The following is a 16,183-nucleotide window of genomic DNA, read 5'->3' on the forward strand; positions in this document are numbered from 1 at the left end:
CAAAATAGCTATAATTGAATCATTTTGAAGTGATGGGCGGGTGATATGCATTCCTTCAAGGAGCGCCATGCCTTTATTTCACGTATGTAATCACTGTCTTTTTCCTTGAGTTAGGATTTATACAACCAAGAAAGAAAATGATGTGAACACTAATCATGTTCTTTAAAAGTGTAAAAGAAGATACTAGTTTTATGTGTGCCCTTCTCTGTTCATTGGGGTTTAAAGCTAAAATATAAAACTAACAAAGTCATGATTTATGCTTTGAATCTATACGTGTAATCCTTGTGTTAATCTAAATTTCTACTTTGTTTTCCACTCAGTTGTCTAAATTAGGTCACGGGGTAACGGAAGAAAATCGGTGTTGATAGGTCGGCTTGTTCTGCTTGTACTTTTCGGGAAACTTCAAGTTTCATCTCAGCAAAGGATAACAGTGCCTTGATTCAGCTCATCAAGTAATCAACACTTGGATCTGGGAGGAGCGTCCAGAGTGGTCTTTGGCTTCTTAAAAGCCCCATGACAACAGACGACAGCTGAACAGGGTCGGCCCGAAGAGAGACGCGGGGAAGAGCTTCCACGTTCTTACACTGAGAATTAATGTCACTCATCAGCAGCTCTTGAGTGAAGGGTGGAATTACAGCCAACCGTGGCTGGACAACAGGAGCCAAGTGTGAGGAGGCGGCCACCTCTCCCCCTCTCTGTTGTTTATCCAGCAAACGCCTCGCGGCCCGCAGAGCCCCGTTTAGCTCCGGGAGTCGGCAGCCACTCGGGGAATCTATGGGAACTTAAAAATACTCCCATCAGCAGCCGTGCACTACACACAGAGCACAATGCAAACTCACTCTGTTCGACCCCGCTCCAGCCTTTTATTTCCGCTGGACGTTTACTTACGCCAGTTAATGGCTTTCCCAGACCGTGGTCTTGTTTGTCTTTATTTAATCTGTTCTCTCTTCTGCTTTTCATGTCCCCCTCCCCTCTCTCTCTCGCTCTCTCTTTAACGCAGATCCTTCTTAATGGGAAAACCTCAGCAGAAGGAAAAGGAGGAGTATGGGAGGGGGCAGATGAATTGTTGATATAGTGTCCGTTGTGCTGGGCTGATGTTGTGATAAAGTCTGGTTATAGTCTTTGGAGAGATGAAATGACAGTGTCAAACAGTGTTGTGTTTGGAGCTGGACCCCCCAGCGAGCTGCTCACTCCGAGCATCACGTAGACACTAAAATGTCAGCTGACAGAAAGCAGTTTTTACTCTGCTAATCAATCCAACAGTGCAAACATTCAGCAACACGAGTCTCTAAGTGTCAACCACAACAACCAGGGACTGAGTCCGGAACATGCTGGGTTCAGACTGGCCCATTCATGACGGGTCAAAGGATTCTTTGTGACTTTCTGCTACTTTTAGGAGTGACTGAGCAGACTTAAAGGCTCCCTCCGTTCCACAGGCAAACATTGTAAAATGTCTGAGGTGCTGCAGCGGAGACGCTTCCTCATTTCCTCCATCATTAAAAAAAGAACCAACTTCAAGTTTCAGGAGGCAAACAAAGAGCCAAAATGAAAAGAGCACAAAAAGGTTTCTGAACAAACACGCCGACCTATTTTATTTCAGAGTATAGAGTGGAAACATTGCTAATCGTGGTGATGAAAAATGCGATTCGCAGGCACATCACTTGTAGTTTGTATCTTAAACAGTTCGGATCTTTTGAAGTGGGGTTCAATGGAAAGATAATGAACAATTATTATCCTACCTGTTGTAGATAGCTCTTTGAACAACCTCAGTTTAGAGAAGTAGAGTTTAATTCTGACTGAACTGGTCTGAGAGGGGCAAAAACACCTGGACTGTACTTATATAGCACCTTTCTAACCAACCAGGCCATATATGTGCCCTCATTTACCCATCTGTACACATTCATACAGCACTCCTCTGAATCTCTACAAAACTAATCTGAATAAATCATTCTGTAGAGTCTAATCAGTGATTCATGCACTGATGGGTCACATCAGAGGAAATAAGGGGCTCAGTGTTTTGCCCAGGGACACGTCGACGTCTGACTGCTGCCAGGAATCAAACCTCCAACTCTCCCATTGGAGGACGACTGCTCTAAGCACTGAGCCACAGCCACCTCTATGTAAATAACAACAAAACTGGTGGTGATGTTAATGTTTTTAACACAGCATTCAAATTGTAAAGGTTTTGAGACTGAAGCTGTTTGAAGACAGCAGAAATCCACGTTGGTCTTAGCTTTGCTCAGTAGCTCTTGGTTCATCAGTCCAGCAAGAATTAAACTCCATTTTTCCTTAAACTGAGGTCGTTCAAAGAGCTATCTACAACAGGTAAGATATTAATTCTTTATAATCTTTTCAAAGAACCCTGCTTCCAAGGTTTCTGAATCACTGCTTTGATGACTGACTGGGAACGATGGAGTATTACGATGCCTGTTGGGACTTCCTTTCAGCTCCACATATTTTTCTTCACATATGAAAGAATCGTTTTTAAAGCAGAGAGTACTGTTCCTAATAATTTAAAATTTAAAACAACATTTAAACGAATATATATTAATCTACTGAGTCTATTTAAAATGAAACATTAAAGAGTCTTAACAAAAAGCAAATAAATACAATAAATGACACGTTTTGTTTTGATATAAACTCTGAGTTGTGCATATTCTAATAATCTTCATAATTTAAAGTTTGTATTTAAATGTATAATTGGACTTTCACCTCCATCCTCCATGAATATATTTACAGAAAACTGAAGAACTGCTGCTGCTTCTTCAGGTACAGATAAAGCCACATTCTCTAACATTTTTTGTTTGGCTCAGTTTTTGCTGTGAAAGGAGCAAAGATTTTCAACACATTTATTTAAATTTACTGCAAACTTTAATACATTTAAGAAAACAACTAAATCTGAGCTAATTCATCGGTAAACTTGAATGCAAATCTGGTTTTAAATACTGAACTTGGAAAATTGTTTTTTATACGCACATTTTTTTTCATTGTTTTAATCCAATTTTAACGTTTTCCAACAGTTATTTTAGTTAATTAGTCTTCTAAAAACTCATCGAGGAAAAACAATCTTCACAACATGGTTGAATAAACTCATATTATTCTGACATGCCAAGGTTTTGGAAAAGTTTAGACTACAGATTGATGATGATTAAAAGGAAGTCTCCTGACACCTCAGAACGTCAGAAAAGAGGATCAAACATAAGACCCACCAAAGTGAAAGTCAGTTCCTGTTATTGTGTTTTTGCAGAGCTCGGAGGGGGCCGGCTGGTGTCAGGGCAAAATCACAAGGTCCAGACCACAGCCAAAGCTGTCAGCCACAGGTCATATGGCCAAAGCTGCCTTGATCTGACCAGACATGCGAGCCAAGAAAAATACCACCGCACAATCCTTTTCACGCCTGACTTAGGCGCAAACATTCTCACAATCCCTGTTCCTCTAATTAGAAAGATCCGAGCATGTGTCTGCGCTCATTAATGCTGTTATTGTTCAGAGATTAAGTCGATTAGGAAACGGGGCCTTCCAGCTTGAAACGACTGCTTCCACGTTAAACTATTGCTGCTTAACCAGGCAATTAGTGCACCATGTAAACACAGGGGCTATTTTCTTTTTTCAACCAGGTCATTAAATGCGATGACTGCAACTTTTACCCTTGACCTCGGGGCTGACACCATGTTGAATGTGAGACGATTGATGCCACCAAAGTGGGACATTATGAGCGCCGCTCAACGTGCTCATAATGCCTGCCTAATTTTCCGTCCCACCATAATTACCTCTCTTTCCTTTTAAGATTTAGGTCATATAAGGAATGCAGTCCGATCTTACAAAAGCTGAGCAATCTCCAGCCAAACAAGCTCATGACTCTAGTTGGGCACTTGGTCCTTGTGGCATATTAAACTTTTAAACCACACTAGGAAAACAGAAGATTTTAAGACAGAGTGTTTAAAATAGGCTGGATTGATATGGATCTAAGAGGAGTGAAAACATTTCAACAAATAGCTATGTCCCTATGCACTTCCTCGTAATGCTGCATCAAAAAGGTTACTGATGAAAACAGTGGGCCTGAGTTCAGGAATAAATATTCTCCAATACTGTATGCATGTAGAACATGCAGGTTGTTGGATCAGTGCTGCCCTCTTCTGGCCATTTTGGAAAATGACAATCTCAAACTACTATAAAAAAACATTTTTAACTTCTACAGTTCAGTCTTTAATACCATTCTTTTTATTTAATAAAACTACCCTTTATATGTCTATAGAAGCAACAATGAGAATCCTATTCTGGGATCTTGTGGTGCGATGAGTCTACCTGGTAATAGTGTGTGGGGATGGCTGGGATGCTTTCAATATGCTGCTCAAACTCTCTCCTGTCTCCCTGTCTACTGTCCACACACTAGCAAGATGCTCAACTGACCTAAAAGGAACAAAACAAAACAGCGAAAGCAAAGATTAGTACAAATAACCCCAAAAAACCTCTTACACAAGTTCTGTTTTTTTAATCGTTTTTCCACAAACAAGAGTTGGTTTACAAAAAGGAACATTGAAATTACATCTGTACCTATCTACCGCAAGTCATGCTGTCAACTTCAACTACATGCAAAATTAACAATAATAATAAAAAAATTAAGATCTTCACTGTAAAAGAAACAAAGAAGATGGAAAAGTTAAGAGGCCAAAGATCATCGCAAAAGAGGGAAATCGTTTTAAAAATGGTTCTTTTTTATTCTACTCTACTCTAGATGGAGTCATGTGTTTTGTACACGAGACGTAAACCAGGGCACAAGACTCGAAACCTCCGAGGCAGAGAGGACTTGGTAAAAATGCATAGAGGCAGAGAGGAGGATCTCCGCTCTACAGACAGAATGGAAGCGTTAAGACGAGTGTAAGTGCCTAAAACCACAAGCATGCACGCACGCACACACACACAAATACACAGTTAGCCTATTCAGTCTGAAGCCCTTACAACAAAGTCATGCTTCATTATAAATTTAGGAAACATCACAACAAAGAAATTACAAGAAACTTTTTCATCAAACCTTGTCTGAGGTATATGGCTTCTTTTCATTCAACAACTACTTGATAAACAACAAAGAAAGTATGATACACTTGTTGCAAGAAGAAAACAAACAGGTATTTCCAACCAAAGATATAAATAGACAAACATTTTCCCCCCATTTTATTTCCAAGTAAAGAGCAGAAATTAAGGTGCCACAAATACAGCAACGCTTTCCTGTTGTTCTTAGATCTCTGAAGACAGGACGTGTCGTGACAGGAAGAATAAAGTCAGGGCTTCTGCATGGTTTCGACGGGACCTCGCCAATCGGCTTGCGTTTCGGTTCACACCATTTTTTTTTTGATCAGCTGCGCCCAAGTGACACCTTCTGAAGAGGAAGTTTATCATGGAGCATGCATGCACATTTCACAAAGATCTGAGCTGAACTCTGCTGGCCACAGAGGGACCTGAAAGGTGCTCACAGTTTAAAAAGGTTGACTTTGTGTCACACGGGTCTCATTTTGGAAAGGACGCAGAAACCGTACAGAAGCCTTTTGTCTGTATAAAAACTTTAAAATGACTGGAAGTGTGTGCATATTTTTTATTCAAAGATGTAACAAACATACAAAATAAAAGTCTAAATGTGGATGCGTTTTTATTCTAGATTGCGTCAGCGTCTATTTGTGTCCCTTTGGTTTTTGATTCAGTGTACTAAAATTATTACAAAACATGAGTGTTGCGAGATTTCAGGTCCCTCATTTTAACGAGCGGTGCTCAAATATCAAGATATTAAGCATCCCTTGTTGACGTTGGCGGCATCTGTTGGCATCACATGGGCTGGCGTGCGTGTCGGATGTGTGCCGTTTCCTGGTGGGGGCTCAGTCAGCGCTGACCTGTGTGACCTGTGCGTCAGCAGTCTGATTGGTGGACTGGATAAACATTGGTTGGGTCAGTTCCTGTCCTGCAGGCATCGTCACCTGTTGTATCTGATATAACTGCTGCAAAACAGAGAGACAGGAAGGCGTTATGTCATGTTGATGAGATTACATTAAAACCATCAGAGCTTAGATCCTGCTTACGTTGCAAGAAGATGCTGTTGAACTTGTTCAGAAATATAATGTTTCATTTGATTTTACTTATTTTATGATTCTTTCTTTAATACTAACTGAATAGTTTTTCTAGGTTGAGATAATAGCGGTTTATATTCATCTATTTCTGGCTTTGATAGTTTTTTTTGAGCAGCTTTTTAACAGTTAAAATAAGAAAATTTAAACTCAGATTTGTGAATATTGTAAGAGGTCATACTGCATTCAAGGTTAGAGTTCTTGTATTTGTTACCTGTCCATCGGTAAACTGGTTGAACTGCTGCTGTCCTTGTTGCACCTCGGTCTGTGTGATCTGAAAACATTACAGTCTATTACTAAAACGGTATTGAGCGTCACCACCCATCACATGTGCTGTCCTCTTGACAACATGTGCAGATTTGTTGCGTGCACATTTAGTTATTACCTGCTGAGTGTTTGCAAGAGTCTGAATTTGTCCCTGGACCACTTGTGCTCCAGAGACGGGCTGAGCTAGTCGGATGTATTGTAGCTGGCCTGTATTTAGCTGCACCTACAGTGAACCGACACAAGGGGGAGACAGAGTTTAGTTTAGAGCAAAGGTCATTCAGACACAGAGGACACAGCCATTTTCCCACCCTGGACAACAGGCCTCTTCACTTTCTGTTCATTCTACTAAACAGTTATGGGTGAAGGATTTACACCATCAAACAGAGATAACATCAGTCACCTTCTCTTTTTTTAACTTTGCCTTGACTGTCTTTTTCTGTCCTTGGTTTTGTCTCCCCTAACGCCCGTGCTCTGTTCTTTCCCGTCTGACCCAAGGTCTTACCGGGATCTGCTGAATCTCTCCCGTGTTGGTGATGATCTGCTGCATGACCTGCATGGTCTGGCCCTGGGCTTGCGCCGTTTGAGCTTGACCCTGGGCCGCCGCAGCCTGGACAATCTGCACTTGCTGGCCTTCACCCACCTGCATGGCGACAGGCGCACTCTTACAGAGAGAAAAGAGGGGAGGAGAAAGGCATCACACAAACATTAGCACTGGCAGGACATCGCTGAAGCTTCTGGAATATAGGTTTAACATCAATGCAAAGTTTAGACATCTTTATTTTAAAATTTTAAACAAAAGATTATGAGGCAGGCACAAAAGACATGACTTCATGGGTTTCATGTCCTCCGTTTCTCTTCTGTCTGTCACATTATCTGAAAAAGGTCATCTGATCTCATTCAGCAGTCACCCCTAGAGACCTCAGTCATTTGAGCAGCGCAGGGTTTGCAGGTGGCAGTCACCTACAGGGCTGCGGCGCCAGGTTGTGGTCTTTAAGCGTGTGGTTAGTGAGCATATAAAAAGGCATGTGTGTTTACCGTGATGGGTGTGCCTTGTGATTGCACTTGCACTTGCTGTAACTGCTGCATGGTGGCACCTTGCAACATCTGATGGCCGACAGAATAGGATGAGAAAATGAGAGAAAGACACACACAGTGAGAGAGGGCCAGCGGTTGCAACAACTCAACACACAAACGTAAGCATGACTGGCGTGATTGGCAAGCTGTAAGCCTCAGAATGAAAAACAATGGCATCGAGCAACAGCAAACATTCAGGGGCATGTTTAGGAAATAAATTTCAAATTTAAAAAAAAATAATTAACAATAAATCAAGGGAATGATCTAAAAGCATCATACGGAAGCTTAAAGAAAACTGTAAAAAACAATCAATTGAGTCTGAAAATGTGTAAAACTAGAGATACGCAGATTAATTTTTGGTGTCTTGTAAAGACCTGACCCCTTCATTTGAACTTTTCTTTCAGTGAACAACAAACTGCATCAAATAAAGTCATTTTGTAATGAACATTTACAGATCGCTACGTGTTAGAAATAAAATATTGGCTATAAGTTGCCCTGCATATTTCCTGCAAAGCGACACCATTTTCAGGGCCTCCTTTCATTTAAAATCCAAGGCTAAAGCACTCCTGAGTCTGAACAGAGATAACTACTGAAAAGAATTTACATTATAAACCCTAATCATTAGTTGTTGCCTAACTAATAGCTTTAAGGAGATTGTCAGAATGTTAGAGCTATCGCCTGCTTTAGTATCGTGCATTCTGGGTTCAGATGATGTCTGTCGATTTTAAAACAACAGAAAATGGCTGGTCATCCTGCGTCAGGAACTTGTGAAAAATGTACAAGTAAAGACTTTACTTTCTTGCCTCTGTAATGAAAGATCTCAGCAGAGATGTGGACGTCCTCTGCCCTGTTAGCCTTAAAAGTTGCTACTTTAGTTAGCTTCTTCAAACAGGCACTGTGATGTTGTTTTCAGTGATAAGTTTGTGGTTCTAAATATTGTAATTTTGCTTCGACGTAGCTTCTTGAAGCCTTACAGATAATGCAAAACGAGCTTTCGGGTTTTCCAACCTCTACAGAAAAACGGCTGGATACGATGTCAATATTATTGTGCATGATGTTACTTGTAAGGCAAAAATAAAAGAACAAGCTTGTTTGAGCGTGATCCACAGGTGAAAATCACTGGATTCCAGTCACCAACAGGATGATTATATTTCTCTTACTACAATGTCTGTATATGCTATGGTTTTATTTAAAGAAGCTCCAGAAGACCAAACTGCAGTTTTACAAATACTAGTACATGTCGTTTACCTTTGAGAAAAAAAAAAAACAGACAAATACAAACATGCACAAAAATGCTAATGAAACCAGATATTGCCTCATCTAGCTGCTCTAGAATTACCTGCTAATCCCAAATTACAAAACCCAAACATAATATGTGATTCAGTTAAGGACAATTTAATCTGTTCTCACTTGTATGCCTAAAGAATAGATCTAATATATTCTAAATACACTAAAAAAGAATTGTGGAGAGAACATACTAGACTATATATAACCTTTACTTTTAACATAAAATGAGGAAAAATGTATTCGAAATAAATGATGCAATAACAGAGAGTGCTGAAACCTCCCAGATGCCATAGAATTCCCAAAGTTGAACAACAATTACACAAAACAAAGACCTTTTGAGGGATTTAATTAGAAACAAATTAGTTCACCTTTTAATGCGCTACCCAGTAAATTAGTCAAAGATGGAATCAACACAGGGGTTTGTGTCAAATTGTGCTGTAAAAAGAGTGAATCACAAGAGGCACAAAAAAGTACAATAGCGCAGCTCAGAGCAGCCCTGCTGAAGCAGCGTGAAGCACTTTAGCAGCACAACTAAAAAAAAACATGCAGAAACCAAGCTAGAAAGGAGCAGAGAAGTTGTAGGAAATGAATAATTAGAAAAAAGAGACAACTGGATGAAAAGTAATCTCGCTGCTTGGTGAGGGAAAATGAGTGTGTTTCCATATGAGTGCACAAGAAAAACACAGGCTCGGTTTTTGTGTTTGTTTTTCATGCTGGAATGTAAAGAACCTTAAAGTATTAACAAACAGGAACAAGTTTAAAGTAAACTTGCTTTTTGCATTGTGTTTAACTTACAAGGCAACACGCATTTCTCTTTATTCAATTTATGAAAACTTGACCGTATGTATATTGCATGTGTACATTCTGCTACTTTATTTCAGCTAAAGCACTTATATGTTTCATATAAAACATAGACATTATTGAGGACTTTCACGTGCTTGTCTGCTGTTATATTTGCTGGTGCAAGAGTGACCAGTTCCAAAACTTGAATTAGGATTAAGAATGACCAAGCTGGGAAACATAACTCCATTAAAGAGGCTTTTGCAGCAGGACACCTTACACCTTGCAGAGTCAAGACAAAATGTTCTATTGAAAGTGCTGTTACAGGGACATGTACATGATCTAAGTCACACAATCCCTTTATTCAAGCATAAAGCAGGTCTCATTTTGTTCTTTGAATGAGCATCACACTGTGGTTTCATTTTTGCTATTACTTCTTTACATGTTGCCATGCATCCCTGATTTCGAGACAATTTCATTCCAAGTACCTGTCCCTGCTGTGGCTGTGTGATGATGATCTGTCCGGGTTGGATGGTCGTGGCGGTCTGTGTGCCAGGCTGCTGACCCTGCTGTGTGCCTTGAACCTGGACGGCTCCGGGCTGCTGGGCCAGGGTGAAGTAGTACTGCACCGGTTCTGCAGGAGCTACTGACTGACGCATCTCCTCCTGCAGGCGGGACACACATACACACGTACTGAAGGCCTATCAGTCCGCTACATCTCCATAAATTATTTTTTGGAAGTGTAATGGTAGAGGAGAGTGGGGTTAATAAATAACTGATGGGATGTGGCTGGAGAAGAGTAACGTAATCTGGATGTCAGTCTTGGTGCAAGCACCACGCTCGCTAATAACAAACTGATAGTCTGGAGGAATACTTGATTGAACATGGTGATAAAGAAGTGCTGACCAACCAAGTTCTTCATACAGTCATATCAATAACAATTTAGGCACATATCTTGTATGTGTTTTATCAAACTAATACAAATTCACGTATGGACACCGTCCCCTGAATGTCCTCCCTTTAGCTTAGCAAAAACAAAAAAGCATCAGACTTAGTTTTTATTCTGTTTACTCAGCACAGCTCAGCAGGTTAGGTGGCTTGAATCCAGGAATTAAAGTGATCAATTATTAATAAACACTGACCTGCGTGATCCTGTTTTATAAGTGACTAATGAGCAAGGCTTCATCTTGATGATGTTTCTCCATCCCCAGAAGAGTAAACACCCCTCTCCCAGCTCCATGACAACACAGCTGAGAGTGTAGGATGTTTACATGCCTGGAGACAGTCTTCTTGACAACAAATTTAAATATCTTACTCTTCCATCTGGTGTATAAGTTGTTATACAACTTATCAATTCCCTGAACATCATCGGCTGTTTTTCCTCATAGTTACTGAACTACATCCTGGTAGGAGACAGGTTTATGATATTTGATATTACTAACGTCAGCTCCTCACTGCTATAAATTTGTCCCATTTTGGGCTGGTTTGGTCTGAGGCAAAAAGAAGCTGCAAACATCCGACTGAAAGCCCTCTGGCGAACCCCAGCTTCCAGTCAAGGATGTTTACAGCACCGTGTTGCCAACAAAGAAAAGAAAACTGACATGGGCTTTAACATGATCAGCTCATTATACCATGATAAAGAGGTGGTTGATCACATTTAAGATGCATTTCTCTGATCACAAGTGTTTGAATAAATCGTGATCATTAACTATAATTTCTTATTTGCAAGAATTACTTTTCTGAGAAGTTCAAAATGTCTTTTGAGAAACCATCTGTTTTCCAGTCGCCGTGCAGGTGTTACAGCTACTTCCTACCTGTCGTTTGGGGGGCTTTAGGTCGTCCCGAGGCACGATGTCAATCAGGAAGTCAAACTGGTCGAACTTTGTTATCGCCATGGCAATGTCATTCCTCTGTAAAAAAATAAAGACACATAGAAGGTCAGAGGATAATTGCACTTAATCTATATATATGCAGCAACCTATATATAAACATGCTTTGAGGTCTGAGTTCATCACTCCCAAAATAACTGCATAAGAGCCTGCAGTGGGATAGAAGCACAGTTTTCATCAGTCAGACAGTTGTTTGCTTTAATAACTGAGTTTAAAGAAGACGGGCCAAGCTAGAAAGGAAATTAATTAACTAACATAAGGTCAAACTCGACCATTTATCGTATAAGTAATCCTTACAGGTTCAACAAGTGACTATTTGTTGTGTTTTTCAGTTGTTCTGAGACGTTTGGTGGAAAAAACAACTTTTTTATGTCACAATGCTCTTTGGGAAACTGCGACTGGCCTTTCTTTCCAAGCACTGCGACTTATTAATAAAAAAGTGAGTCAGTACGATTAAATGAGAAAATTACAAGCTGAAAAATACCAACAATATAATCATCATTAGTTCCACCCCAGATAAATTATACACAAATGAAACGACTTCTAGTAAATCAAAGCAAATCAACCACTCAGACTCAGTCTGTTTGAGATAAGTAAGGAGGGAAAAAAAAAACAACATGAACTGACATTTTCCTCCTATCATGGGCACATTCTCTACTACTCTTATACCCCCTCCTATATCCACAGTGGTGTGCAGTCTCTGTGGAATTTTCCACAGGATATTGGCTGTCAGGACCCCCCTATTGTGGCCCTCCCTGTAATACGAGCTATTTATAGTACCTTGATTAATATCTGGTAACATCAAGTCACATCTACACTTGCTCTATTGATGAGCGTTGTTATGGTGACCCCATTGGCTTGGCCTCTTCACACAAGGATTCTGCTTATGCATGAGTATATGGAGGACACTGCCTTTTCTCACCTGGGCACCATACAATTGATTAATCAGGTGATGCGTTTCACCTGAATAATACCTTATCTTTGGTGTGAACTGTAATTAACATGGACACGATCACAGTAAATTGGGTTTGTGTTTAAAACAGGCTCTGTAAGTTTTAAAAACAAAGATTTTTGTCCCAAAAAAAAGGATCAAGGATGAAATGAATTACACTGACATTTTTATATCTTTGTGATTGCATCCACATGCATCCATGAACTGATATCTCTTTCAAGTATGTGAACAGATGAAACATAGTCATTGCATCCAGGTGCAACAAGCTCCAAAGTGATTTTGCCGATGTTTTCTGTTCATTATTTTTGTTTAAACTGGCATTTACATACCCTCCTTCCTCTTTTTTTTAATTTGCATCTATCAGGAGTATATGTTTTCACATTTTGGAGCAAATTGTGTCACTATCAACCGTCTGCTTTGCTTTTAAAAATCTGTGGTGGGAGAACAAACATAACTTTAGAGACAGTCCTTGAGGGATAATTGCTGTGGGGCTTAAAAAAAGATTTTAAAACTTGTCAACGGACAGGTTAACTAGTTTCTTTAATTAAAAGGTAAAAATCTAAGGGTACAAACATTTCACACAAGAAAGGATGTGAGCAAAAACAAAAAAAGATCAAGTCACGCCACTGAGATGTGCACCTGACCTGTAGTGTACGTCTCTTGTTGTCCTCAGTGTGAATCCACGCTCTGAGAGTGAGCTCTGTGATAAAGATCTGAGCAGCTTTGGCAAACAGGACTGGAGCTTCTGCGCTGATCATCTGTACAGAGGATAGTGTCACACCCGATTAAACACGGCCCTACACAGTAACATGAATCACCCTGGGTCTAAGTTACAGTCAAATATATCAAATTCACAGGTGCAGAACACTGCCTAATAAATGCTTTGATTCCAGCTTGAGCTTAGCATTTTATGTCCTTTCCTGTCCAAAACAATTGTCCAAAAAAGACAAACGGATCTTTTAACATTTGTGCTCCAACGTTACAGCTGTAAGCTCTCCCTGACAACACCTCTAATTGCATGACGTCAACATGCGTTTCCCTCTACTCAGTAAAACTCCAATGAGCATAAAAATTTAAACATTCGTCCCAAGCAGTATTAGTAGCAAACCGCCCACGTGTCCTGCTTTTATGCAGTGAAAAACCGACAGAAGGGTCTTTCTCCTAGTTATGTTAGTGATCTCCTGATCTCTTTACTGCTTTAAGCTGCTGCTTAACTAAGAGGATAGGATAGCACTCCTGACACGACACATTCACAGCACATGTTTCCCAAGGCTTTATGTTGGAGGCCAAACCTGCTTTAATGGGAGGAATATAATCACATCTTTGTGAGGCATGACAAATGTTAGAAGACGAGTATATTTATTTGAACAGATAGTGAGAGCATGTCCACGAAAAACAGGAATAAGTAGAGAATGCAAGCCAATTATAGTTTATAAATTTAAACGCATATCATAAATTGTTTTAGCTCCTTTTCCAGGACACTGCAAACTAGGGTTTAAGTTAGAAAAGAATTTGAAGTGAGCTATAGCATACTAAAGCAATGTGAGATACACTTAAAATCTAAAAAACCACAAAACAGCTTAACTTTTCATTTATAACAGCATCAACCTGGAACATATTTCAAATATTTCCTGCAACACGTCATGTTTGAAACGACTGAGACAGAAGTCAATGCACCTGTGAGTAGTCACAGAGTCAAACTGGCGAGTATGTGTGAAGTGAGGGGGTGGCTCCTGCAATACTACATTCTAAAGAAAGGCACTGCTGTCCCTCTGCCGGTTCTGCAACGCTGCCTTCATGTGTGGAAGCACATATTATAGAGGGACTTGTCTGGTTAGATTGGTTTATGTGGGACCAAAGGGGGCTTAAAACGGAAATTGTGTCAGCAGTCGTATCACAGAACTATAGTGTGAGGGGTTTAAAATAGTCATTGTGTCAACCACAGATTTATAGGGTACGAGCACAAGAAGCTGCATCGAAAGAAACGGATAGAAAGCTAGACTAGGGGAGAGTAAAATTGTGTATTTTAAAAATAAGTACTCCAAAAGGCAGTTTTTTTTTTAATAACATACTAACCAAAAACATTTAAATTTCTCTCAAACTGTTTTCCCTGTTACCTTGACATCCTCATCCAACTTCATGATTTTCTTGATTCGAGCCAGAGGCAGCTCCTGCACACGGAAGTCCTTCTGAAAACCACAGATACGCATTTGGTAATTGTGAAAAAATGTACACATTTGAATATTAGGCGACCATATGAAATGCTTGACTCTGGCACGTCTGTGCCTTGCGTGTGTAAGCAGGTCTAACATACCATAGTCAGGTTCCTGATCTCCTCCATGACACGAGGCCAGAAGGACTGCAAGGTTTGCTGGGCATCGGTGGTTCCAGACCCAAATGCATCTGCAGACATCTTCTATTCTGCTGCGCGGAAAGAGGACACATGACGAGACAGGTTTAAGCAAATAAATTGCTGGAGAACAAACAAAACAAACAAAAGTGATGTCAACATTTATGACAGGCCTGAATCTGAATACTTGCTGCCAAGAGCTCATCTTGTGTGTCAGACTACCGTATCCTGTCACAGCCTCTAATTAAAATATGCTGAAATCTAAAGACAGCTCCAACAAGCTTATATTCTTGTGCTTTTGAGACGTTGACACGATCAAGAACGCACAACCAGACCAGCTGTGCACTCCTTGATTTCGGCTCTTAACTGCAGCTTCTCAACAAACACAAGCCTTTTATATGCAATTAAACACAGCAAATGACCTCAGCAGTGAGGATGATGCCAGACTACAGAAATAGGAGATCCAGAAGCGTTTGTACCCTGCAGAAACAACTTTGTAACAAACGAGCAGATTTTTTAAGGAAACGCACACTTACAAAACAACACAAACAAAAATTGAACTCTTGCAAACTTTCTTACATAAAGCCAGTGCCTTAACAAGAGATTTGGTGATTTGAAAAAAAAAGATCCAGGAGGTTACTACGGCATGCCAGGAATCTGGTGGGGGAATATTGGTCTGCCTGTCTGAGCATGTAGAGCTTGGAGTATCTTGATCTTTCTCACACACACACACACACACACACACACACACACCCTTTCCTTCTTATCTTTTTGAAAAGATTTGGCAGAGGAGAAGAAAAAGAAATGTGCATGAAACAAGAGATGACTGTATAAAGCTATTCAGAAGAGATGAGAAGTGATTATGTGTGTTTTTAAGAGTCGGGCAGTGCCTTGTCCAGTTTGGTATTAATCCACTGCTAAGACAAAGAGCTGAAGGCTTTTACTGTGGGAGGTAAAGAGACAGGCAGGGGCACAAACAGACTGCTGCACAAACCAGCTAAGTGGGTCAAACAAGACAGAAAAAAGGGACACAATTAGAGAAAGAGTGTTGGGTGAAAGAAAAGTGAGGCTCCACTTTCCCCTTTCTTTCTTATCTCACTAACAAGCATGAGTGGCTCCACTCCTGGTCCAGCTGACAGACGATTAAAATACAAAAGTAAGACTTTCAAACAGCGCGCCCAGTGTCTTACCCACTAGATTTTGTTGCGGCTCTGTTGTGACAAGCCGTTTGGACCGCAGGTCTGCATCAGCTTCTTTGTGCGTGCTGCCTAAGTGCAGTTGTGAATATTTCACATTGATAAATCACCGATTCATCCTTAACCCGATTGATTTTTGACAGGAAAGATGAGCTTCTCCGGCAGTTGTAGAAGTTACTGAATAATACAATAGAAGCACTGCTGCATCCTGCTCTGTCATTCAGTTTTCGACAGACAGTAGCCTAAATCAATAAGACAGAATGGTGGGGGGTGGG

General features: G+C 40.4%; 1 protein-coding gene across 7 annotated transcripts in view; it reads right to left on the reverse strand.

Moving 5' to 3' along the window:
* Positions 1–4,472: 4,472 nt before the first annotated feature.
* The window catches only part of nfyc (nuclear transcription factor Y, gamma), a 20,774-nt gene continuing 9,063 nt past the window's right edge, over positions 4,473–16,183 (reverse strand). For 3 of the 7 annotated variants that reach the window (XM_017424781.3, XM_017424790.3, XM_037975683.1), the window contains exons 2-11: positions 14,677–14,786; positions 14,480–14,551; positions 13,007–13,120; positions 11,336–11,431; positions 10,010–10,186; positions 7,416–7,484; positions 6,883–7,041; positions 6,499–6,603; positions 6,328–6,387; positions 4,473–5,987 (exon numbers count right to left, since the gene is read on the reverse strand). In XM_017424781.3, the coding sequence (XP_017280270.1) occupies positions 5,868–5,987; positions 6,328–6,387; positions 6,499–6,603; positions 6,883–7,041; positions 7,416–7,484; positions 10,010–10,186; positions 11,336–11,431; positions 13,007–13,120; positions 14,480–14,551; positions 14,677–14,775 (1,071 nt within the window). In that variant the 5' untranslated portion in view covers positions 14,776–14,786 and the 3' untranslated portion in view covers positions 4,473–5,867. The remainder of the gene's footprint in view (positions 5,988–6,327; positions 6,388–6,498; positions 6,604–6,882; positions 7,042–7,415; positions 7,485–10,009; positions 10,187–11,335; positions 11,432–13,006; positions 13,121–14,479; positions 14,552–14,676; positions 14,787–16,183) is intronic. The other 4 variants (XM_017424797.3, XM_017424805.3, XM_025007237.2 and 1 more) reach the window with 2 other exon arrangements.

Source organism: Kryptolebias marmoratus, linkage group LG5 (genome assembly GCF_001649575.2).
Source record: "Kryptolebias marmoratus isolate JLee-2015 linkage group LG5, ASM164957v2, whole genome shotgun sequence".
In the NCBI taxonomy this organism is placed as follows: Eukaryota; Metazoa; Chordata; class Actinopteri; order Cyprinodontiformes; family Rivulidae; genus Kryptolebias; species Kryptolebias marmoratus.